We start from the raw sequence: 25,090 nt of genomic DNA, 5'->3' as shown, positions 1-25,090 counted from the left end.
ATAAACTTACGCTACTGGGGAGAATGGCCACGCACATTCATTTATTTTACAAATGAAGAAACTGAAGCACAGAGAAGGAAGGAATGATTAGTGCATGAAGTGGCATTTGAGACGCTCATTATCTAAATCTGTTCCCACTCCTGTGGTAGATTGGTGAAAGGCAATAGATTTCTCTCTTCTCTGTATCCTCTCCATGCCCCTTTGTGATGTGACTTTGCTGTACTTCCCAATCAGAGGTGAAGTTTATTTCTCCACCTATTATTCCAACACCCAGCTGGAATCTGGGCTGTGCTTGTGACTTGATTTGGCCAATAGAATAAAGTACATGTCATGTTATGCAATTTCTTTTTTTTTTAAATATTTTATTTATTTATTTGACAGAGAGACAGCGAGAGAGGGAACACAAGCAAGGGGAGTGTGAGAGGGAGAAGCAGGCTTTCCGCTGCCGCCGAGCAGGGAGCCCCATGCGGGCTCAATCCCAGGACCCTGGGATCATGACCTGAGCCAAAGGCAGACGCTTAACGGCTGAGCCACCCAGGCGCCTCTCATGTTATGCAATTTCTGAGGCTAGGCCTTAAGAGAATGCATCTTCTGCATTTACCTTCTTAGAATGGTGTCCCGAGACCACCAGGGAAGCTGGTCTAGCCTACTGGTAGATTAGAATTGGAGAAGAGCCATGGCACCTGCCCTCAGCCAGAACCAAAGGCCAGACCCATGATTGAGGCTGTCTTAGACCTACCGGTCCAGGTGGCATTCCAACAGATCTCAAATAAACCAGCAGACTAATCCATTCAGCCATCCACAGAATTGTGAGAAACAATACATGACTGCTGTTTTAAGCCATGAATTTTTGGGAGTGGTTTGTTATGCAGCAATAGGTAACTAAAACAACTTCTGTGCTCCTGTTAACAGTAAATAGCTTCCTTGTCTACCTGATTGTTTATGCCAGTTCCCTCTCCCTCATATCTCATGTTTAATCCTTCCTAAATACATATCAAATCTCTCTACTTTTCATTTTCCTCTATTGCGAGGACATGAGCTCTGATCCTCTTCATCTCTCATCTAGATTATCACAGCAATCTCTAATTGTGCTCCCTGTTTATTGAGTGCTGTCTGCCTGCTCCCTACTTTCCCATTCAATTTGTCACACCTACCACAATCAGAGCATTCTTTGTTATATGCAAATGGAGTAACCATGTTACTAATCAGTAACTCCATTGTTACTCCATTGTTTAAAGTCTTTTGCTTGCCAGGTAAATTCCTAATTCTTTAACATGATTTATGAGACCTTAAGATCATCTGCCCCCCCCCCCCTTCTCAGTTCTGTCTTCCACCACTCCTCTTCATTGAACCCTGTGTTTCTAGAGCTGCTTCCCAGGTTCTGGTGAACTTCTGGCACCTGCTTTAGCTCCTTCATTGCGTGAAGCAACCTCTGACAGAGTCAGTTGAAAACACTTAACCTGTCAACAAACCTAAGTTCCTAGGCTGGTCATGAGGGACTCACACTGAGGTGTGGATTTGAACCTTGTAAAGATTTGAACATTCTAAATGATATCCACCCTCATGATACTACCTTTTCTAAGTGATTGATTCTCATTCAATAAAAAGCTTCAATATTATATTTCATATAAAAACCAGGAGCTGGAGAAGGCTGATTACTCTGGCAATTAGAAAAGATTTAAGGAAATTTTGTTTGTAGGACTCTCAAGCACAGTGGTGTTCACTGAGCAACCCTAATTCTGGGGTCTAATAGAAAGAGTCCTAGGGGCGCCTGGGTGGCACAGCAGTTAAGCGTCTGCCTTCGGCTCAGGGCGTGATCCCGGCGTTATGGGATCGAGCCCCACATCAGGCTCCTCTGCTGTGAGCCTGCTTCTTCCTCTCCCACTCCCCCTGCTTGTGTTCCCTCTCTCGCTGGCTGTCTCTCTCTGTGTCAAATAAATAAATAAAATCTTAAAAAAAAAAAAAAAGAAAGAGTCCTAGACTTGGAAGCAGACAGACTTGGTATCTGGTTCTGCCATTTACCATGTATATACCCTTGGCAAGTCACTTGAACTTTCTGAATTCTGTTTCCTCATTTATAAAAAGGGGATTACAATTCATACATTGCATGATTGTATTGAGGTCTACAAGCAACTGGTGGAACAAGGATCGAAAACCAGATCTAGCTGGCCCCAATTCTGTGCTCTTTCCATTTTACTACATGGCCTTCCAGGAGAAGGAGAAAGAGAAAGTAATCAGAAGACCTGAGGCTACATAAAGACAGCACCATCTGTTCTCACATTGTTTCACAACTTTAAAAGGTCAGTTTTATATGTTATCTCATTATTGCTGTGAAGAATGAATAGTCATTATCATTACACCCATTTTGAAATGAGTAAACTAGGGCCTTGTGGGAGATAGGGAGTGAGGGAACAGGTAGTATAGGATATTTGATTTTTGAGATCACAGAGGCACTTGTTTGGGGTTAGGAAAAAGTTCAGGATGTGACCATGGGAGCCAGTGGCCAAAGTGATGTGAAGAGGAGACCAAGGACTGAAGGATCAGAAAACCACATGGCTACTGAAGTCAGGATGGCAGAACAGGGGCTAATGAGGATAACCACAAGCCAGGGGTTGAAATTTTCAATGCATAAGGAGTAATTGGGGGCCAGTAATGTTTGTGATGATAAGGAGTAGAAGGTGGTATGGCTGAAGAGCAAAGGAGAAGGAATTTTTAAAAGAGTTTTATTTATTCATTTGAGGGAGAGAGAAAGAGAGAGAGAGAACGAGCTGTGGGGGAGAACCTGAGGGAAAGTGAGAAGCCTTCTTGCAGAGGGCTACAAGACCTCTGGAAGGTCAGGGTCAAGTTTCAACAAAGGCAAAGAAGTAACCTGAAAACTCTGTGAAGAAACAGAGGACGTAAGAGAGTTTATTGATAAAAGAACAGGGTTCTAAAGGGCACAGAGGAAAGGTCTGCCAGGGAGGTGGACAATGGGAAGGTGAGTGAAAGGGAGGGGGATGGAGAAGCTCAGAAATGTATAAGGGTGAGTCTGAGAGAGAAGTTAGACAACAAGAGGGACTATCAATCGGGCACTTCCCCAGGCTGGAGAGACAAATTGCAGATAGGGTCATAATGGAACTTGGGGGAAAATGGTTTTGGTATCTGACTCAGACCTCTCAGATTTGAAATGGAAGAAGAGTGTGGGGAAGGATGATGATTCTAAATCAAAGCTGGCAACTACCCCTATGACCTCGGGAAGACTTAAAGTGACGTCCAGGTCAAATTGGACTCTTGTACCTGCCTCTTCTAACAGAATTGGGACTTCCTAATGACTAGGCAATAACGATTTCTCACTCCAAGCTACTGCCAGTAATGGGGAGCCATTGAAAGTTTTTATTTTGTTTTGTTTTAATAAGGTTGATGGTAACATGGTGACATTTAGAACAATCACTCGGGCTGCTGGTGTACAGGATGAATTGAAGAGTGCAGGTAGGGAGATCTATTAGGAGGCTGTTACATTAGTCCAGGCAAGAAGTGATGAGGTCTGAACCAGGGTAAGAGCTGTGGAGGTAGAAAGGAAGGGCAGGGATAGGATATGTTAAGGAGGTGTTATTACCAGACTGATGGGATGAGGGACATGAAAGAGTGCATAGGGTAGAGGACAATGCCCAGGTTTCTGACTTAGTTTCCTCTTGTAGTCAGCGGTCCAGGTTCTGCCTTTCTCCCTGGGCTTTTGTGAGCACGAAGCAATATGACAGGAGAGTGCTTTGGGAGTGGCAAAGCTGGGTACCCACATCTTCTACATTATTATCAAAGCTCTCTGATCACCATAGTAAGTTCAGTCTGTGGAACGAGACGTGACAAGATAAATCAAGGTAGTCACCCAGATATCGGCGAACCGGGGGTGGAGGGAGGGCGGGAGGCCCAAGATAACGAATTTCCTACACCTGCCGGCAGCTGGAGCCCCGGGCGGAGTGAAAGCGGACTCCGCCCCTGGGCGGGGCGTGGGTGGGGCCTGGACGCGGCTGTGGCGGAGCCGAGCTGTTGCCAGAGCCTCAGCCCTGAGTAGCCGCGGTGGGCACCAGACCCGACCCGCACCGACTCGCACCGCCCGGTTCCGCGAACCGGCTGCGCCTTCTGCCGCGTGCCGCCAGGTCCGCCGTCCCGCCGCTTTGCCAGGAGCTAGCCGCTCGTCCCGCACCCAGAGTCCCAGGTAAGGGGCGCGGCCCGGGCACCCCGCCGGAAGAGAATCTGGGACCGACCCCCGCTCGGGGCGCTGGCGACAGCGAGCGGGCGCTGAGGAGTGCGGGCAGCGGAGGGTACACCGAGCATAAGGGGCTGGGGGAGGCTGCTGAGGAGGGGGCACCATGGCCGGGAGGGAGGCGCGTAGCCTGGGGAAGGGCGCTGAGGAGGTCTACCAGACCGCGAGGGCGGTGAGGGGTGCTCCGAGGGCAGGGGGCGGCGGGAGGTGGGAAAGCAGGAGCGGCCACTGGAGTCAGTAGGGGCTCGCTGGGGGAAACACGGGGCGTTGGGGGCGGGGAGATGTAAGGAGGGACTGAGAGAGGCAGTGCGTGGAGAGGGTGCCAGGCATCTGAGGGGCGTGAAGAGGGTGCCAAAGCGAGGGCACTGAGGACAGCGAGGGCAAGGGGGCGGCGTGGAGGGCAGTAGACGGGGTCCGCAGGGTCGTGGTGAGCTGGAGAGCAGTGAGGTGATGAGGGAAAGGGGCTCTGGGCAGAGGGGGGTGTTGGTCGGGGAAAGGGGAAGAGGGTGAGGGAATTTGAATCGAGAGCTGGGATCGAAAAAGATGCGGAGCCCGAGGCCAGCTTGGCGCGGGCACTGGGGATAACCGTGAGTGGCGGCTGGGGGGTGGGGCTCGGAGGAGGGAAGCCTGGAAGAATGGAAAGGTGGGAGGCGAGGCTGGGTCAACACAGACTGCAGAGGAAGGGGGCGGGGAGCTGGTGGAGGGAGAGGGCAGTGGCCTTGGATATGGGCAGTGGGCGCCTGACTTCTGGCTAGGGGTGGGGGGGGGGGGGAGAGGCACTGGAATAGAGCAGGGGTCTGGTGGCTGGGGGTGGAGGAATTGTCTGGGAGCTTGGAGAGATTAGGGTAGTGGGTGTATTGGGTTAGGTTGGGGAGGAACCTGGTGTGGGTTGTGTGAGGGCGGGAAGATAATGGGGCCGGTATGGAGTCCATGGGCACCCAGGTGCTAAACGTGTCTTAGCTACTCAGAAGGCTGAGGAGGGGGCACAGGCACTGAACTCTGTTACACCACCACCTGGGATCACAGACAAGAAGAGAATTTTGGACAAAAAAAATTCATCCACTGGCTGCCTCTGTTCCTGAGTCCAAATGTGGGAAGGACTTTGGGGAGGGCGGGGTGGCAGCCTTTGGAAGCTAATAAAGGTGTGGAGGGGAGTGGGAGAAAGACAGGGCCTTCCATCCCAACTTCCTGGAATTCAGATGGAAAGGGGTTGAGGACAGTAAAAGCAGTGTGTGTTTACAGGTGGATGCCCGCCTGTTCTGTGCATATAAAGGGAGAAGGACCATGGAATACCATGAAAAGCCCTGGCTATGGTAGTGGGAAGTCCTGGCACTGTGTTAGCCAGAAAAGACATTTTGCCAGAAGATGATGGGTAAAGGAAGGCTTTCTGGTCATGGAGGATTTAGCCAATAGTGGAGGACAATGTGTTCCTATCAGAGGAAATGCAATGGGAAAAGGCAAAACTCTAAAATGATCTCCAATCCAAAAATAATCTCCAGTTTCTTATAGAATATGATGTGAAGAGAGATACCAATAACCTACAGAGGATGTTTTAAAGATTTCCCCCCTAATCTCAGAACTCCTTAAGTTTCCTCTCCATCTCCCCAGAGTACAGCACTGGGTATGGTGCACAGTAGGTGCTCAGTGAATGTTGATTCAGTGAACAGTTGACCTGTGCTGGTGCTCCTGCCTCCAATTCACTCATCCCCACCCCACCGAATTGTTGTAAGAAGCAAATATGGTAACATGGGTGAAAAGAGCTTCATAAACTATAAAGCAGTGTAAGAAAGAGATAGAATGCATCAAAAGCAATTAGTAGAGTGCCTGGCATTTAGTAGGTGTGCAATAAATGGTAGCTATTATGATACAGTTTCTGTGGCTCTAAGAGACCTGGGGAAATAGGAGGTGGGCTGGGCTAGACTGGCTGGGCTGCGTTGGGGAATGTCTCAAGAAAGGTTGAATTAGAAAAGTTAGTAGAGTATGGCTTTAGGGAGGAGTTTGCATATAATAGGGTGAGGTCCACATTTGCTCAACTCCTTTCCTATCCTCACTAAATAAATGTTTCCAATGAGAAGATGGAGTACCTTTATTGAGCACCTGCTGTATGTCATATATTATCTAGATGCTTTACCAACATTGACTAATTTTCCCAACAATGCTTGTTTTACCAATTAGGAAAATATGTCTTAGTCATGTAAAAAAATTCTTGCCAAGGTCTCACAGCTAATAAATGACAGACCTGGAAACTGAATCTAGTGTGTTTGACTTGGAACCCTAAGCTATTTCTACTACCTAGGATGACTTGGTAGAAAAAAACATGAAGCAGACAGACCAAAAAAAATTTTTAAGGGGTTTGTAAAGCACTCTCCCATATATTGGCTTTAATTCTTAAAACAGTTTGCCAGGAAGTCTTTTATTAACTCATTTTATAGATGAGAAAACTGATCTGCCTAAGGTTTCACGACTGCTGAGAGAGCCAGGGCTCAACCCAGGTCTCTTGGACTCAATCTTGTGCTCTATCAAAAGAGAAGTTCAGGGCACCTGGGTGGTTCAGTTGATTAAGCGTCTGCCTTTGGCCCAAGTCATGATCCTGGGGTCCTGGGATCGAGTCCAGCCTCGGTCTCCCTGCTCAGTGGGGAGCCTGCTTCTCCCTGTGTCCCTCCCCCACTGCTTGTGCTCCCTCCCTCCCTTTCTCTCTCTCTCAAATATATAAGTAAAATTTAAAAAAAGAGAGAGAGAGAAGTTCATTCATTCACTTGTTTACTACATGTAATGAGTTGATCTCTTACTAGATTTTAGGACTAGCTCCTACTCTCTCCTCTCTTTCCTAGCTGGAGTTAGCTTCTTCCTTAGGTGCTTATTTCTGCTGCCTATCAGTCTGAAAGCCTTATTTGTTTTTCTTACCAATCCTCAGAGGGGCCATTTCCTTCTCCCCCCCAGCTTGGGACCAGAGACGACTTCCCAGATGGTCCCTGGGCCTTCATCTTTATTGCTTGTCACGGAGACGGTGAGCTACCCAGCTCTATCATTTATGTGACTGTCACAAAAAACATGGAAGATCTGATTGATACTTANAGCTTGGGACCATAGATGACTTCCCAGATGGTCCCTGGGCCTTCATCTTTATTGCTTGTCACGGAGACGGTGAGCTACCCAGCTCTATCATTTATGTGACTGTCACAAAAAACATGGAAGATCTGATTGATACTTATCTTACAAATGCGTTCTGCACTCACCACTGTGCAGTAAACTGTCTGCTCCTATCTGCCTCAGGCAGCTGCCTGCTGTGATACTTTTTGCCTCTCTTCCAAATGTCTGTGTAGCCCCTGCCACCTTCCTGAAAAGATTCCCTTGGAGGCTTGCATCTGAATGTGCCTTTCAACCGAGCCTCTCTGCCCTCCACCTCTCCCTATTCTCACACCACCTACTGGGAAGGCTACTCTGTGTGCACATCAACAGATGTTGACAGTACAGTATAGCAAGTGGTAGGAAAGAGCTGCGCAGGGTGCTGGAGATGCTTCTTTACTCACCCTAAAAATGTTAAAGTTTTAAATTTTCCTAAGCCTAGTCTGGTCTGGGAGTCATTACATAACAGAAGGTCTAGTCATGATACAATAACTGACTTGCTGTATGACCTTGGACAAATCACTTCTCTTTATGGAGCCTCAATTTTTTTTTTAAACCTGTGAAATGAAGGGAAGTGCATTAGATTAGGACTAAAACTAGTTTTTACTCTTCCTTCACTCCCCGTGGCAGACATAGCTCATAAAGTCAGGCGGTTTCCCCACTGATTCTCCACGAGGCCACATGCGTTTTTCTCAACACAGTGTATGAAGCACATTTATATGCATTCTCTTACTTAAAATCCACAGCAGCTTTTGGGAGTAGATAATATTCTCATACCATAGATGAGATCATCGAGGTTCAGAGTTTAAATGACTTGCGCAAGTTCATACATTGAATTATAGGAAAGCTGGGACCAGGAGCCAGGCTTCTTGTTATGGTAAAGCTGCCACTCCCAAATCCCTTCTTATTCCAAAAATCTAAGAGTGTAAACAGCTGCATCAGAAAAAATGAAGACCAATAATAGGACATTTACATCAATAGTCTGGCACATGACAAATGCTCAGTAAATGTTTATTGAAAGGACTAACATGGCCTAAAGATTTGCTATAGGTCCAGTGTTAACAGGGTGTAAGGATGGATAAAACTCAGGTGAATCCAGAAGAAGTAGACAGCTCATTGTAAAACAAACTTCAACAATATAGTCCAGAATAGGAAGAGAGCAGCTGAACAAGATTTGACTGCAGAAGTGAATTAAAGGAGCCAGTGAAATAATGTTTATTGTGGGGCGCCTGGGTGGCACAGAGGTTAAGCGTCTGCCTTCGGCTCAGGGCGTGATCCCAGCGTTATGGGATCGAGCCCCACATCAGGCTCCTCTGCTATGAGCCTGCTTCTTCCTCTCCCACTCCCCCNAGCAGCTGAACAAGATTTGACTGCAGAAGTGAATTAAAGGAGCCAGTGAAATAATGTTTATTGAGTACCTCTCAGAGCCAAGAAACCATGCTAGATTAATTACATATAGCAACTGCTCATTCTATTTGTACCACAACTTTGAGAAGTAGGTAGTATTTTCTCTATTTTAAAGTAAAAATGCTTGACTTAGAGAGCTGATATGACTTGCCCAAAAATTCAGTTGAGGAATGGAACAGGGATTTTGAACTTTCCTATAATGATGCACGGTACTAGGTCTAGTCTCAACTGTTGGTTGTGAGGCTTGAGCAAATCCTTAATTTCTGGTCCTCAGTTTCTTTCTTGATTAAATGGGAATAATAATATCTGTCCATCTAATTTTATCTCCCAGGTTTAGAGGATAAAATGAGATAGAGGATGTGAAATGAGGTAAGGATCAAATCTGTGTTTCAGTAAAGTTACTCTTTGACCAGCAGTTCCATCTTTAGGGATCTTTCTTAAGGAAATAAATAGGAAACTGAACAAATATTTACATAAAGACATGACCACTCTGATTTAATTTATAATAACTAAAAATAGAAAAATAAAGGTACTATGTTAAAGAATTGATCCTATGACACATCTGTAGGATGGAATACAATGTAGTCAATTGAAATGATATTTATGAAGAGTTTTAAAAGTCTCAGAAAAAAATATTTATGATATAATGTTAAGTGAAAAGGAGCAGGATACAAAACTAATGGAAACTATGATCTCAGCTATTAGAATATACATAGATGATAATAGACAAAGATATATGGCATGCTATCATTTACACATAGATAAAAAGTATAAACAAACCTCTATGTTTATATATATGCAAAGACTAACCCTGAAGGATACATACATTGGTAACAAACTTGCCTCTGAGGAGAGGAACAGAGGCTGGGAATCAGGGGTGAACTTTTCACTATAAACCTTTAGGTTACATATTACTTATTTTTCAGGGTAAAAACTAAGAAAATAATGCCAGCTACAGATGGTGATAAGATAACTCTTATAAACAGTAAAAGTTTGACTTATTTTCAATGTATGTACTACTATTTAAATCAACAAATAATAAAATGTAATTTAAAAACAGCTGGTACTTTGCTGCATAAGAAAATAAGGGAGGGAATACATTTAAATGTTAACAATGGCAGTTTCTGAGTGGATGGCGTGTTTTGTGTTCTTTTCTAATTTTTTATAATGAATATATACTTTCAAAGCAGAAATTCTTGTAAACAAACAAAAACGACTGGCAGCAGAGTAGAGGATGGTGTGAGGCTGTTGTGGTTGCTTCCCTTGTTTTAGGTTGAAAAAAAGCATAATTCCTTTGAATGGCCAATTCTTGAAACAGGCTCTGCATCTTGTACCATGAAAAGCTGAAAAGTTAGGGCTATGACACAGTTTAAGCAAGCAATGGCACCCTCCCCTCCAATCTCACTTTCTTTTTCCATGAAGATGCTCCATGTGTCCACATTTTCCACGCTCACTAGCGAGTGTTGTCATGGGGCAGATTGATACAGGAATGGGACCAAGGGTCTCAGATAAAGGGTTGAGAGCTGAGAGGAAAGAGAAGAAGGAAGAACAGAGGCCACCAGCGGCTACTAGTGGTAGGGTAGCTCTATTTTCAACTTTTTGAGGAACCTTCATACTGTTTTCCAGAGTGGCTGCACCAGCTTGCATTCCCACCAACAGTGTAAGAGTGTTCCCCTTTCTCTGCATTCTCACCAACATCTTTGTTTCCTGACTTGTTAATTTTAGCCATTCTGCCTGGTGTGAGGTGGTATCTCATTGTGATGAGTGATGTTGAGCATTTTTTCATGTATCTGTTGTGCATTTGTATGTCTTCTTTGGAGAAATGTCTCTTCATATCTTCTGCCCATTTCTTGATTGCATTGTTTGTTCTTTGGGTGTTGAGTTTGATAAGTTCTTTACAGATTTTGGATACTAACCCTTTATCTGATATGTCATTTGCAAATATCTGCTCCCATTCTGTTGGTTGTCATTTGGTTTTGTTGACTGTTTCCTTCAAAAACAGGAATTTCTAAAGAGAGTGACACCCTGGACATTATCTCATGTGAGGTCTGTCTCCCACCCACCTCTGATCACTTACACAGCCTGTCCAAGAACCCAGTGCTGAGCATAAGGAGAGACTGCAGGTGGGGAAGTAGGGCACCTACTACTCCAATAGGACTACAGGACCGAGTGCTGGATTATGGGGTTCTGATTCAAAGTGTTCTAGGAAAGTGGCAGGTTTGAGAGAGCTGGGATCTCAGGGAAAGCCTGGCACATAAATAAATACTTGCTGAATGGATGAGTGAGCAAATAAATAAATAAAAAAAGGATCGAGGCTTTAAAGGATTTGGAACAATAATGACTTATGTTCACAGCTGTGTGGGATTTACCAGTTTATTAAGGTCTTACTTATTGTTATCTCATTTGCTGTAACAGCCCTGTAAGAAAAGCAGGGCAGAAATTGTCCTCTCCATTTTCCAGATGATGAGATTGAGTCCCAGAGGGATGATGTAAATTTTATTAATCCAGCACACATTTACTGAGTGCTGATTATGTACTAGGACTTGTGCTGGAGGCTAGAGATGCAGAAATGAAGTACATCAAGTCCAAGATGCTTGGTCTGAAGGAGGAGCTGGAATAGTAAACAGTTTTGAAATGATACCAGTGCTGTTAGTGTGCTCTGGTGGCATGGAGGCAAGAGGGCATGCCTCTGCCATGCACAGGGAAGGTGAGACTTCATTTGGATCTATAAGGATGAAGAGGAGTTTATTAGAAGAGTGTTGTAAACAGAAAGAATACAAGTCTAAAGGGGCAAAGCAAGAAATAACATGGCATATTTAAAGTATGTAATTTGGTATAAAAGTGGCACAGGTTGGTAGGGAGAAGGGTTAGTGGAAGATAAAGTTTAGAGAGTTTATTCTTTGGTTACTTGGTTCTTTGTCAAGGAAAACAGTTTGGGCTTGATCGTTAGAGCCATGGGGAGCTGTGAATGTTTTTGGAACAGGGGAATGATAGCCCTGTGCTGAGCCTCTCCTGGAATAATCATGTGTTTACTGTTTTGGCTTTTCCTTTTCAAAACTCAGCTCAGGAGCTGCCTCCTCTAGGAGACTCTCCTTGACCATCATACCTTCAAGTTGGGTTAAATGTTAGATGTTTTTTGTGGGCTTCCTGGGCCAAGGCTTCCCTCTGTCTTATGACTTATCTACTGCCCTGTTACCCTGTGTTTACATGCTTTTTCACTCTAACCTGTGGCCGCTCAGAGGTCATACACCATGTCTGATTCATATTTGTAACCCCTACTATAACCAGCACAGGGCTTGACCCAGAGCAACGTGCTTAGTAAATATTTGCAGAAGGAATGAATGGGAGGAACCAGGTTCCACCCCAACCCTGAGACAACATTTGGAGCAGGTGCAGTACTGGGGTGATCCTGTGATGTGTGTGTTTCTTCAGTGATGCTTGGGTGGAGAGTATGTGTGTGAACGGTGCAGTGACCATTAAAGATTGATGACACTGGAAATGTGTTCCTGAGTGACCACAGGTCTCTCCTACAGATGGCTTCAGTGACTGATAGTAAAACTGGAGTCAAAGATGCTTCCGACCAGAATTTTGACTACATGTTCAAACTGCTCATCATCGGCAACAGCAGCGTTGGCAAAACCTCCTTCCTCTTCCGCTATGCCGACGACACCTTCACTCCGGCCTTCGTCAGCACTGTGGGCATTGACTTCAAGGTGAAGACTGTCTACCGCCATGAGAAGCGAGTGAAGCTGCAGATCTGGGTGAGTCCTGGGCACCTTGCACAGGATTATCTCAGGGTGACTAGTCTGCTAGTAGAAGCGCTAGGAGGTGAGGGCCAGTTTGGAACTTCTGGATCTTATGGCATCAAGCACCAGTGCTGTTGAAAGTCTGGCCCCTGGACTGCCCCTTGCTGATTTTATAAAAGTTTCTCTCCTTTGGGGGCTCAGTTGCTTCTGCCGCTTAACTGTCTGAGAGACTTTAGCCTGCCCATACAATTGAGTGACCAAGAATCTGGGCTTTGGAGTTAGAAATTTGGATTCAGCTTCCAGTTCTGCCACTTATTAATCATGGAATCTTGACTAAATGACTTAACCTCTCTAGGACCCCTTTTCCTCTTTGGGGATTATAATAGCATCTACATCATAGGGCTGTTGGTTCTTAACATAGTTCCTGGAATGTAGTAAATGCACAGTAAATGTTAGCTCCTGTGCCCATAATCTGTCACTGCATAACAAATCACTTCAAAACTTGATGGCTTAGGGGCGCGTGGGTGGTGCAGTCGTTAAGCGTCTGCCTTCGGCTCAGGGCGTGATCCCAGCGTTCTGGGATCGAGCCCCACATCAGGCTCCTCTGCTATGAGCCTGCTTCTTCCTCTCCCACTCCCCTGCTTGTGTTCCCTCTCTCACTGGCTGTCTCTCTCTGTCAAATAAGTAAAATCTNCATTGGGGATAGAGAAACATTTGGGAGTAGCTTGGTTTCTGTCTTGTGGCGTCTTATGAGGTTGCAGCCAGATATTGGCTCAGGTTGCAGATCTGAAGGCTTGAGTGGGGCTGCTTCCTCATGCGCATCAGGTACTGACTGTTAGCAGGAGGCCTTAGTTCTTTCCCATGTGGTTCTCTCCATGGAGTTGCTTTAGTATCTTCATGGCATCCCCCAGAGGGAGAGAGCCANGTAAAATCTTAAAAAAAAAAAACTTGATGGCTTAAAACAACAATAATTCATTATTACACAGTTTCTGTGGATCAAACATTTGGGAGTAGCTTGGTTTCTGTCTTGTGGCGTCTTATGAGGTTGCAGCCAGATATTGGCTCAGGTTGCAGATCTGAAGGCTTGAGTGGGGCTGCTTCCTCATGCGCATCAGGTACTGACTGTTAGCAGGAGGCCTTAGTTCTTTCCCATGTGGTTCTCTCCATGGAGTTGCTTTAGTATCTTCATGGCATCCCCCAGAGGGAGAGAGCCAAGAAACTAGAGAGAAAGTGGCAATGTCTCTTATTACTTAGGCTTAGAGTACTCTATTGGTCACTGATTCAGTGTAGGAGGAAAGTAGACAAGGGTGTGAATCCTGGGAGGTGAGGATCATTGGGGACCATCTTAGAAGCTTGGCCACCACAGCTACTATTATTGGTGTTTACTACCAATTTATTAGTAGAGTGGTACTAAAAAAATATATATATATATATATATATATTTGAGATGATATAGTAAAATTTAGATCATATACTTTTCAATAATGAATTAGTACCAGGATTGGAAATTTTAAAAATTAGTGATTTAAAGTATTCAAAGCATGTGTTGTTTATTATCTTTCCATTCAACTTGTTAAATGTACATTTATACATTGTGCATATATCTTATTGGCTGTATACAATACTTTTCTTTTTAGAAATTATCTCCATATATTATTATCTTACAATTAACCCCATGGGGCAAATATTATTTTAATTCACTCCTATTTTACAGAAGGAAAAAATTCAGACTCAGTAATTTACTCACCTTAAATCAACCACACAGTTGCAAAGTGGGATTCCAACTCAGACCTTCTGATTCCAAGTTATGTGCTCTTTTCTCTACACTGTGCCTGTTAGGTATTACAGAGCCCATACTACCATTTATGATAATGTTAAGTATTAATTTACATAGAGATAAAAGTTTATTTTGTTCATGTAGTCTCTATTAAAAGTATTGAGGAATTATGAGTTATTAGAAATGTGAGAAGATAAACAGACTACTTAGTTCATTGGTTCTAGAAGTGTGGTCTCCAGGTCAGCAGCATCAGCTTTACATTTGTTAGAAATGCAAATTCTCATGCCCCTCCCTGGGCACCCACTAAATAAGAAACTCCGAGGTATGGCCCAAAAATGTGTATGTTATAACAAGCCTTCCAGGTGGTTTTGAGGCAGGCTAAAATTGAAGAACCACTTTGGTTTAACTACTGTTTGGTTTGCTGATCTCATGGTGAGAATCAATAAGCATTTATTTAGTACCTATTTTGTGCCGAGTGCTTCCCCTCATGCTGTCTAACATCCTCTTCACAGCTAATGCACAGAGAGATGAGAGCACAGGATATTGGGGCATGGTGAGCAATACAGGGAACTGGAGCACGGCTTCGAAGAGCAGGGAGGGGTGCTGAGAGAGAAATTTGCTGGAGAGGATATCAGGCAGCAGCTTGAAGGTCTGGGAGACCTTGCACAGCAAACAGAAGTTTCTTGTCATGGGCCAGAGTTTACCTACCTGATGATTGTTGAGAGAGCTGAAGAAACTATCAGGATTTATTTTTATCTACAAAGATAAAATGCATATTTACTAATATTTCCTGTGTGGATTGACATAGATGTCTTCATGTGATCTCCACATCACGTGGTCACATATCCCGAATTCAAAAAGTTTTCAAGTAGGGGAAAACATTCTGCCCTTCTAAGGGATTGGCCATGGTGGCTCCCTCACTCCTTATGTTCAGCCATTGTGAGCTTTTGCAGTGGATTTACTGATTATATCACCTAATTTAACTAAATAAACCTTTATGATGGATATGTGGTTTTCAAAGTGTCCTACAAAGAAACTTCTGCCTGAAGACTACACTTATCATAGGGAACCCAAGTGAGCATGGAAAATGGCTGAACTGATGTTTCTCTGACTCCCAGCTCAAGCTCATTGTCAAACATGTTTTGAGGTAAAATCAGTGATGATCTAATTAGATCTGACATAGTCAATCACATTGCTTTTGCTAAAAAAAAATTTAGCAAAGAGATTTTGTGCATGTGGGCATATGTGGTTTTCTATAGCAAAAAAAGGTCTATACTATTCATAAATACATTAAAATATAAACACTGAAATATTAGTTATGTCATTTTTATTTATTTTAACATCTTTTGTGTACAGAAGTAGTTATATATGTACATATGATCTAAGTAAATATACGAATATTGTGGGTATGTGCTCACATGGTCTTACTTACAGGGGTTTAAATTTGGAGACCATTACCAGACAGTGGGGAGCCATAGAAGGGTTTTAACAAGGTCAGATTTGCATTTCAGAAAGATCCCTTGCTTCAGTTTGGAGGATAGATGGAAGCAAGGCAAAGAAGTCAGTGGTTTGGGTAAGTCATAAAGGCATGAATTAAGTGTATTAGCCTGCTGGGGCTGTGGTAACAAAATAGCACAGACTCAGTAGCTTAAACAACAGAAATTTATTTCCTCACGGTTCTAGAGACTGGAAGTCCAAGATCAGGGTGCCAGCTTGGTTGATATCTGGAGAGAGCTCTCCCCTAGGGTTGCAGATGGATGCCTTCTAGCTGCGTGTTCACATGGCCCTTCCTTGGTGCTTGTATATGGAGAGTGAGGGGGCTTTCTGGTATCTCTTCTTATACGGACACTAATCCTATCAGATCAAGACCCCACTCTTGTGGCATCAATTAACCTTAATCACTAACTTAGCATCCCCATCTCCAAATACAGCCGCATTGGGGGTTAGGGGTTCAATGTATAAATTTTGGGAGAATACAGCATTTGGAACATAATAATAAGACAGTGACAAAATGATCCAAGGGATGGAAATGAGGAGAGAGATTTAGGACTAGAATTTACAGAACTTGATGATCAATTAATTGTTTAGGAAGAAGGGGGAGCACGTATCTACTTATATAAATCTACTTACACATGTTTACTTCTGTAAACAAAAGCTCTGTGATTATTTTGTAAACTGTGTGAGCTTTGTTAAGTTACTTTATTTCTATGAATAGTATCCTCAACTGTAAAAAGCTCACAAGTTTGTTGATGAGGGGCTACATGTGATAACATAGTATTGTGCCTGGCTTGTATTAGGAACACAATAAATGTTAGGTTTCTTTTCTCCTTTGCTTCTGATCCGTATGCAAAGGCTGATTGGGTCCCTTCCCAGGTTTTCCACCTGTGGTTCCAGGAGTGCTGGAACAGGACAGGCGCCGTCTGAAGTGTTCAATTAAATTCCTCCAGCCAATTTGATCTCTCGGGTTTTCAGAAAGCCATTGTCAGGGTGGAAGGTGGAGAGGGAGTAAGAGGAGGTTATGAGCATCGCTGAGCAGGACCATTCACAAAAGGAGTTTTTGTCATCTCTGGAGGATGTTGGGTGATGAAGGTATTGGAGTGCTTTGTTCCCTGGGGTCCTTGGCTACATAGGTCCCTGAGAGCCCCTTCTGTTTCATGAGAGGTTAATTATTGTGGATCAGAGAAGAGAATCTTACTGGGGATGTGGGGGTAGGGGAGAAGTCTCATTAATAGAGAGTGAGAGCATGCACAGGTGTGAAGGGAGAGAGACTTGGTAACTCCACAGCAACAGACCTGACTAGAGGCCATTTACTGCTGGGTGCTGGTTGCCAAGCAACGGCTGGAAGCCTGTGGGAAGAGATGAGTGGGAGAGGGCCTTCCACTTCTTCCATTTGGGGCCCACGGCAGGGAATCTTGGGTCTGGTGCTGGTCAAGGGAAGAATCTTGGGGTCTGTAGGAGGACTGAGCTGACCTGGGACTCTGGAGTCCTGGGTTTCAGTCCTGGCTCTGCCCTCTAGTCATATGATCTGGGCCTGTTTCCCTAACTATCAAAGGGAGAAAATAATCCTTGTTCTTCTTGCCTCATGAGTTGTTATGACCAAGTGAGGAAATGCAAAGGAGAGCCTAAAGAGAACTCTGAAGCCTTGAGGAGATCAGGGGATTGTGGATGTTGTCAGCCGTGTGAATTCTTCTTGTACGTGATTTCAGTCATTCTTTGTATCTTTCCCACCTTCCCTCTGACCCAGGGAGATAGTTATCTCCGTAAAGAATGGATGTTTGAGGTCAGAGATGTGAAGCTCGTTATGTGGAGCCAAACTGTAAACTTCATTCTTTAATTCATTCTGTAGACATTGTGCCAAGCATTGTACTAGCTGTGGGGAAACAACCTTCCTGATCACACAGAGCTTACCCTCTAGGAGGGGAGATAGACACTGAGTACATGAATAAAAAATACCTAATTTGGGGGTGACTGGGTGGCTCAGTCAGTTAAGCCTCGGACTCTTGGTTTCAGCTCAGGTCGTGATCTTGGGGTCGTGAGATTGAGCCCCATGTCAGGCTCCATACTTGGCATGAGTCTGCTTGGGATTCTTTCCCCCTGCCTCTCCCTCCTCCTCTGCCTCTCCCCCCTGCACGCATGTGCTCTCTCTCTTTCTCTCAAATCAGTAAATAGAATCTTAAAAAAAAAAAAAAAACAATGAATTTTATCTGTGGTAAGGGCCCTGAAGGAAAAGAATAGACTTGTTTCAAACTCAGGCCCTGGGACTCAGAACTCTGGAATCAGTGAACTGTGACTTAAATCTCATCCCTGGGCTGCAGCTGGAGTTCAGGGTCAAATTCTATTCACAATTTAAAAGGCTAGCTTTGGGGGCGCCTGGGTGGCACAGTGGTTAAGCGTCTGCCTTCAGCTCAGGGCGATCCTGGCGTTGTGGGATCGAGCCCCACATCAGGCTCCTCCGCTATGAGCCTGCTTCTTCCTCTCCCACTCCCCCTGCTTGTGTTCCCCCTCTCGCTGGCTGTCTCTCTCTCTGTCAAATAAACAAATAAAATCTTAAAAAAAAAAAAGAATTCAATAAATATGGAGCACCTGGGTGGCTCAGTCAGTTACGTGTCTGACCTTTGATTTTGGCTCTGGTCATGATCTCAGGGTAGTAAGATTGAGCCCTGCATAGGGCTCCATGCTGCATGGAGCCTGCTTGATTCTTTCTCTCTTCCTCTCCTTCTGTCTCTCCCAGCCCTGCTCTCTCTCTCTCTCTTTCTAAAAAAAAAAAAAAAAAAAAAAAAAAAAAAAAAGAAAAGTGCAATAAATGTAATGGAGCTTAGGAATGTGGGGAAATACAATCATACTAGAAACCTACATTAAGAAGGATTGTGACTCTTAAGCAGTCTTTTAATGATATTTACTATGGCTTACATTGGGGATAGAGAAATTAATACAAAGAGTGACACATTCTCTGCTCTCCAGAACTAGTGAGACTGGATTTACCTCTGAGCTCCAAAAGTGAAATAAAATGAGTAGCATAGTTCTCTTGTTCTTGTAAAGGAAAACAAACTAGGACATCAAGAGAGAGAGACTTTTTTCCCAAGAATTTAAGTATCTGTAATAATGGATTATTATATGAGATTGGGCAGCTGTCTCATGGACATCTGTATTAGTTTCCTACTGCTGCTCTAACAAATTACCACAAACTTAGTGGCTTAAAACAATGCAAATTTATTATCTTACAGTTCTGGAGCTCTAAGTTTCAAAATTGGTGTCACTAAGTTAAAAACTGAAGTGTTGGCAGGTGTGTGTTCCTTCTGGTGGCTCTAGGGAAGAACCATTAAGCTGCCTTTTCAGCTCCCAGAGGCCATTTGCATCCCGTTGCTTGTGGCCCCTTCCTCCATCTTCAAAGCCAGAGATAAAACATCTTTTGATCTCTCTCACTCGCTCTCTCTCTCTGACCTTCCTGCTTTTCTCTTATAAGGACCCTTATGATTATCTTGGGCTTACTGAATAATCAGGATAATCTCCCATCTCCAAACCTTAATTTAATCCCATTTGTGAAGTCCCTTTTGCCATGCCAGGTAACATATTCATAGGTTCTGGGGATTAAGATGTGAGTATCTTTTGGGGTGCTGTTGCTCTGACTACAACAGCATCTGTTGATAACATGGAAAAGATCTATTGTACACATGAAACTAATATTATACTGTACGTTAACTAACTGGAATTTATCTATCTATCTATTTCTTTATTTTTTAGAGAGAGAGAGAGAGAGCAATGTCATGCATGTGCAAGAGGCAGGGAGGGGCAGAAGGAGAGAGAAAATCATAAGCAGGCTCCACACCCAGTGTAGAGCCAGACATGGGGCTTGATCTCACGACCCTGACATCATAACTTGAGCTGAAATCAAGAGTTGGACGCCCAACCAACTGAGCCACTCTGATACCCCATTAAACAACTGGAATTTAAATAAAAACTAAAAAAGAAACAAAAAGAAAACAATCAAAAGGGACACCTGGGTGGCTCAGTCAGTTAAGCATCTGCCTTCGGCTCAGGTCATGATCCCAGTGTCCTGGTATCTAGTCCCATATCGGGCTCCCTCCTCAGTGGGGAGCCTGCTTCTCCCTCTGCCTGCTTTGTGCTTTCTCTCTCTCTCTGATAAATAAAATCTTTAAAAAAATCCAAACAAAAAGAAACAAAAAACGGAAAAGATCTAATATAAATGCTCCCTATCCTTCAAGGCTCTAACTCAAGTTCCCTCTCCTCCGATGAGAGTCCCCTCTGCTAACTGCCTGAAACAGGTACTGTTTTCATCTTAGGCTCACTGCCCGCTGAGAGTACCTGTCACCTTGTTAGGTGCCAACATGCCTGTGAGGTCAGAGCTCATCCCATCTTAGGCTCCCATTTTAGACACCAGGAGGCTGAGGTCCAGAGAGAGATGTAGACTTTATTAAGGACCCACAGTGAGATTTCTTAACATTTTTCAGTGCTCTTCCTACCAGTTCAGGAAGGTGAGATCTGGCCACCTGAACATAGACTGGGGACCCACAGAGAGACTGTGGGAGACTGGACAGGGCCTTGTGGCTCCAGGAATATGGAGATGCTTCCTGAGTACAACATCTCATATGTAGCTCTATGATAATCAGAAGTGATTTTTCTAGGCAGCAAGTTTCCTGGTGTGGCTGCAGACACATGTTGACACTTTCATCTCCCCAAAGCCTGTAGGAACCAGCTGCTGGAGAGCTTTAATCTGATTTTTAAAATCACAACAAAGACTATGGGAAGCAAATCAGAATCGCAAGCATAGTCTGCCTTTGTAATTTGCAAATGAATTAACTGAAAGACATTATTGTCTATTCGAGGGGCCTCCATTCTTTGGGGCCACCATCCCCTTACCTCTACCTTAATTGGTGTAGGAGAAGCCATTTATGTACTCATTCATTCAATAAACCTGTACCTATTACGTTCCAGGCACTGTCGTAAGAGGACAAATAAACAGCTACAATACAATGTGAATGATGTAATAAGGGGATAAAGAAAGTACTGTAGGAAAGGGAAAGGAGATGTACCCTCTGCCTGGGGAAGTTATTTTCGGCTTCACAAAGGAGGGGACACTTGAGCTGGGTCTTGGCAAATGAGTCAGAGTTTTTCAGGTTAATGCTGGGGAAGATCTTTACAAGCAAAAGAAAAGACATTTGCAAAAGCATGATTGCTTTTAAGGACCCATTATATGCCTGTGATAGGTTCTGCAGGGACTGGTGAGACAACATCCCTATCTCTAAGGGGCATTCAGTGCAGTAAGACAGATATAACATGTATAGAAATATCAATGATGGGGCACCTGGGCGGCACAGCGGAAGCGTCTGCCTTCGGCTCAGGGCGTGATCCCGGCGTTATGGGATCGAGCCCCACATCAGGCTCCTCCGCTATGAGCCTGCTTCTTCCTCTCCCACTCCTCCTGCTTGTGTTCCCTCTCTCGCTGGCTGTCTCTGTCAAATAAATAAATAAAATCTTTAAAAAAAAAAAGAAATATCAATGATGCTATGGACATGAATGATGCCTTAAGACATACAGAATGTTTTAAGGGAGTTCCGAGAGGGAGTGCTCCCTCTCAGCTTGAGAGCATCAGGGAGGGTTTCATGGAGGAGGTGGCCTTATTTAAATGAGAGTCAGGTCTAGCAGATAATATCCTCAGAGGCAAGGCTATCTGTCTCACTCTTCTAGTTCTGTGGTCCAGGCTGACCTCAGTTTTTGACTCAGTGGCAGTGTTCTGGTATTGCCTGGAATAATTTCCATGCTCAGGATGCAGTGCAGCATGTCCTTAGGAGCAGAGGCTTTGGGGTGAGCCAGGCCCATGCTCCAAACCCATGTCTGCCATTGTTACCTTGTTCAAGTCCTGTTACCTCCCTGTGCTTTGCTTTCTTCTTTCTGAAATAAGGATAATTTTAGTAACAACTACATAGTGTGGAGAGAAGTAAATAAGAAAATGCTGAACATAGTCCCTGACACATAGTAAATGATCATGGGTTGGTAGTTTTTGCTATTATTAACTCTGGTACTCTCAGGGATTGATTTGTGGCACCCGAAGTCTGGATGTGATCTCAGCTGCATTTCTTTTAGGAATTGATGAACGTCCACCTGAACTCTTTCTGAGTACTGAGCTGACCCCATTTGCAGAGCTGTGCCTTAATGGCATATTCAGTTTAGCTGGGGAGATAAAACAATTTAGAGAACCGTAAAAAACTAAAATGTGTGGTGCAGAGTGAATGCAATGGAAATTTAAAGGAAAGAGTTCAGTATTGGGAAGAGTGGGTGAGAAAGGCTTCTGGGAGGAAGGTGGTGGGTGGGGGGTGGGGGCACTACAGGACAGGGAAGAGGGAAGGGTGTCATGGAGACATCTCAAGCAAGGGGGTTGACATTAAGGGAGGGCATGAGTTGTAGTGCGCTCTGGGCGATGTTTTTGCTGGGAGACGATTGGACTCCTCTAATACCTACCAGTCACAGCTCCTACCTCTGCTCCATATGCCATGTGGTGTAGCCATTCCCTCCACAAGAAACAGAAGGAATGGCAAATGCAGAAGCCCTGAGGCCCTGAGGCCCTGAGGCAGGGGTATCACTGGCACATTCCTGGAATAGTAAGATGGTCAGAGATGAGGCCAGAGAGTTGGTGGGAGGGACAGATTATGCAGGCCCTTAGAGGCCTTTGTAAACACTTGGGTGTTTAAAAAAAATTTTTTTTGAGTGTAGCTGACACAGAATGTTACATTAGTTTCAGGTGTACAACATAGTGTTCAACTTCTCTACGCATTATGCTACGCTCACCACAAGTGTAGCTACCATCTGTCACCACAGAATGCTGTCATGACATCACTGACCATATTTCCTATGCTGCGTCCTTTATTCTCATGATTTATTTATTCCATAACTGGACTTTGGGGTTTTTAAAAACAGCTTTATTGATGTATAATTGATACACAAAAAACCAGTACGTACTTAATGTATACCATTTGAAGAATTTGGATTTATGCAAACATGTGTGAAACCATCACCACAAGTAAGATAACAGACATATTCATCACATCTAAAAGTTTTCTTGTGTCCCCTTCCCCACATCTTTTTTTTGGTAGTAAGAACACTTAACATGAGATTTACCCTTTTAAAAATTTTAAGGGCACAGTACAGTATTATTAATTATAGGCACTATAGGCACAGCAGATCTCTAGAACTTACTCATTTTGTGTAACTGAAACTTTATACCATTTAAACAACTCCCCATTTCCCCCTCCCCCCGACTCCTGGGAACCACTCTTCTATTCTCTGCTTCTTTGAGTTTTACTACTTTAGTTATGTCATATAAATAAAATCATGCAGTGTTTGCCTTTCTGTGATTGGCTTATTTCACTTGGCATAATGTCTTCCAGGTTCATTCGTATGTCGCAAATGGCAGAATTTCCTTTTTTTCAAAGGCTGAATAATATTCCATCAGATGTGTATAATACATTTTCTTTATCATTCATCTAGCAATGGACATTTGGTTGTTTCCATGTCTTGGTTTTTGTGAATAATGCTGCAGTGAACATGGTTCTTGCAGATACGTCTTTGAGATTGTGATTTCAGTTCTTTTGGGTACATACCAGAAGTGGGATTGCTAGATCATGTGGCAGTTCTATCAAAGGACTTGTAAAGACATTTCTCCAAAGAAGACATGCGAATAGCCAATGGATACATGAAAAAGCCTTAGCGTTACTAATCATCAAGGAAATGCAAATCAAAACCACAAGATATTACCTCACATATGTTAGGATGGCTATTATAAAAAAAAATAACAAATGTTGGTGAGGATGTGGAGAAATTGGAACCATTGTTCCACTTGTACACTTTTCTAGCCTTGTACACTGTTGGTGGGAATGTAGGTGCATTCCTACCATCTGGAGATTCCTCAAAAAATTAAGGAAAGGCTTCAGGTTTTACTCAGAATGAGTTGGGAGGGTTTTAAGCAGAGGAATTACATGATCTAACTAACATTTTTAAAATCAACTTTATTTTTGGATAATTTTAGATTTATAGAAAATTTGCAAGGAGAGTACAGCAAGTTCTCATATATCCGTCACCCAGTTTCCCTAATATTTTTTTTAAAGATTTTTTATTTATTTGACAGAGATGGAGACAGCCAGCGAGAGAGGGAACACAAGCAGGGGGAGTGGGAGAGGAAGAAGCAGGCTCATAGCAGAAGAGCCTGATGTGGGGCTCGATCCCAGAACGCTGGGATCACGCCCTGAGCCGAAGGCAGACGCTTAACCGCTGTGCCACCCAGGCGCCCCCCAGTTTCCCTAATATTAACATCTTACATAACCATGGTGCATTTGTCAAAACTAAGAAATTAAAATTAGTACAATATTATTAACTAAACTATAGACTTTATCTAGATTTCACTAGCTCTCAAATAATGTCATTTTACTGTTCCAGGTCCCAATTCATGTTATATTTAATAACATATTGTAAAAGTTGAGATATAATTCATATCTCATAAAATTCACCCTCTTAAAGTTTACAGTTCAGTGATTTTTTAGTATTCCCAAAATTGTGCAACCATCACTACTAACTCCAGAATATCTTAGTGACTTACACTTCAATATTTAATAGGATTGCTCTGAGGAAGGATTATGCCTATTTCAAGGATAAATTATAAACAGACAAAGGGCGGAAGCAGGGAGGATCAGTTAGGATTTGTAAGAATCCGTCCAGGGATGATGTGGCTGGAAGTAGAGTGGTAATTGTGGTGGTCGTGAAAGTGGTCAGATTCTGTGTATATTTTGAAAATATTGCTGACAGGATTTGCTGACGAATTGAACGTGGAGACAGAAGGAAGAGGAGGAATTAGGGATGATGCTGAGGGTTTGGGCCGAGTGACCAGAAGGCTGAAGATGCCTCTGACTAAGAAGGGAAGACTGCAGGGAGAGCAGGATTCAGGGAGAAAATTGGAGCTGAGTTTTGGTTATGTTAAATTTGAGATGCCTGTTGGAAAACTGAGTGGAGATATAGAATAGGCTGTTGGATGAATAAGTATATGAAGCCCTGGCTGGAGATCTAAATTAGCAAGTTATCAGCGTAGAGGTGGTGTTTAAAACCATGAAGCCAAACAAAATCAACAGATAGAAAGAAGATAGAAAGAAGAAAAGCTCTGAGGACCGAGCCCAGAGACATTCCAATGCTAAGATGTTTGGAAGATGAGCAAGAAGCAGTGAAGGAGGCTGAAAAAGAGCAACTGAAAAGGGAAAGTATGGTGTCTTTGCAGCCAAAGTAGAGATAGAG

At 43.6% G+C, this 25,090-nt stretch overlaps 1 protein-coding gene across 2 annotated transcripts in view; it reads left to right on the top strand.

Moving 5' to 3' along the window:
• The first annotated feature begins 2,032 nt into the window (after window positions 1–2,032).
• Window positions 2,033–25,090, top strand: part of RAB3B (RAB3B, member RAS oncogene family) — a 67,988-nt gene continuing 44,930 nt past the window's right edge. Inside the window, exons 1-2 of one of the 2 annotated variants that reach the window (XM_019795830.2) lie at window positions 2,033–2,300; window positions 12,307–12,534. In XM_019795830.2, the coding sequence (XP_019651389.1) occupies window positions 12,307–12,534 (228 nt within the window). In that variant the 5' untranslated portion in view covers window positions 2,033–2,300. Of the gene's footprint in view, window positions 2,301–3,932; window positions 4,193–12,306; window positions 12,535–25,090 lie in introns of those variants that run through there. The other variant, XM_002915722.4, reaches the window with a different exon arrangement.

This window comes from Ailuropoda melanoleuca, chromosome 2, assembly GCF_002007445.2.
Source record: "Ailuropoda melanoleuca isolate Jingjing chromosome 2, ASM200744v2, whole genome shotgun sequence".
Lineage (NCBI taxonomy): Eukaryota > Metazoa > Chordata > Mammalia > Carnivora > Ursidae > Ailuropoda > Ailuropoda melanoleuca.
The sequence above is the reverse complement of the archived record's forward strand: the minus strand, read 5'-3'. Positions and strand labels throughout refer to the sequence as shown.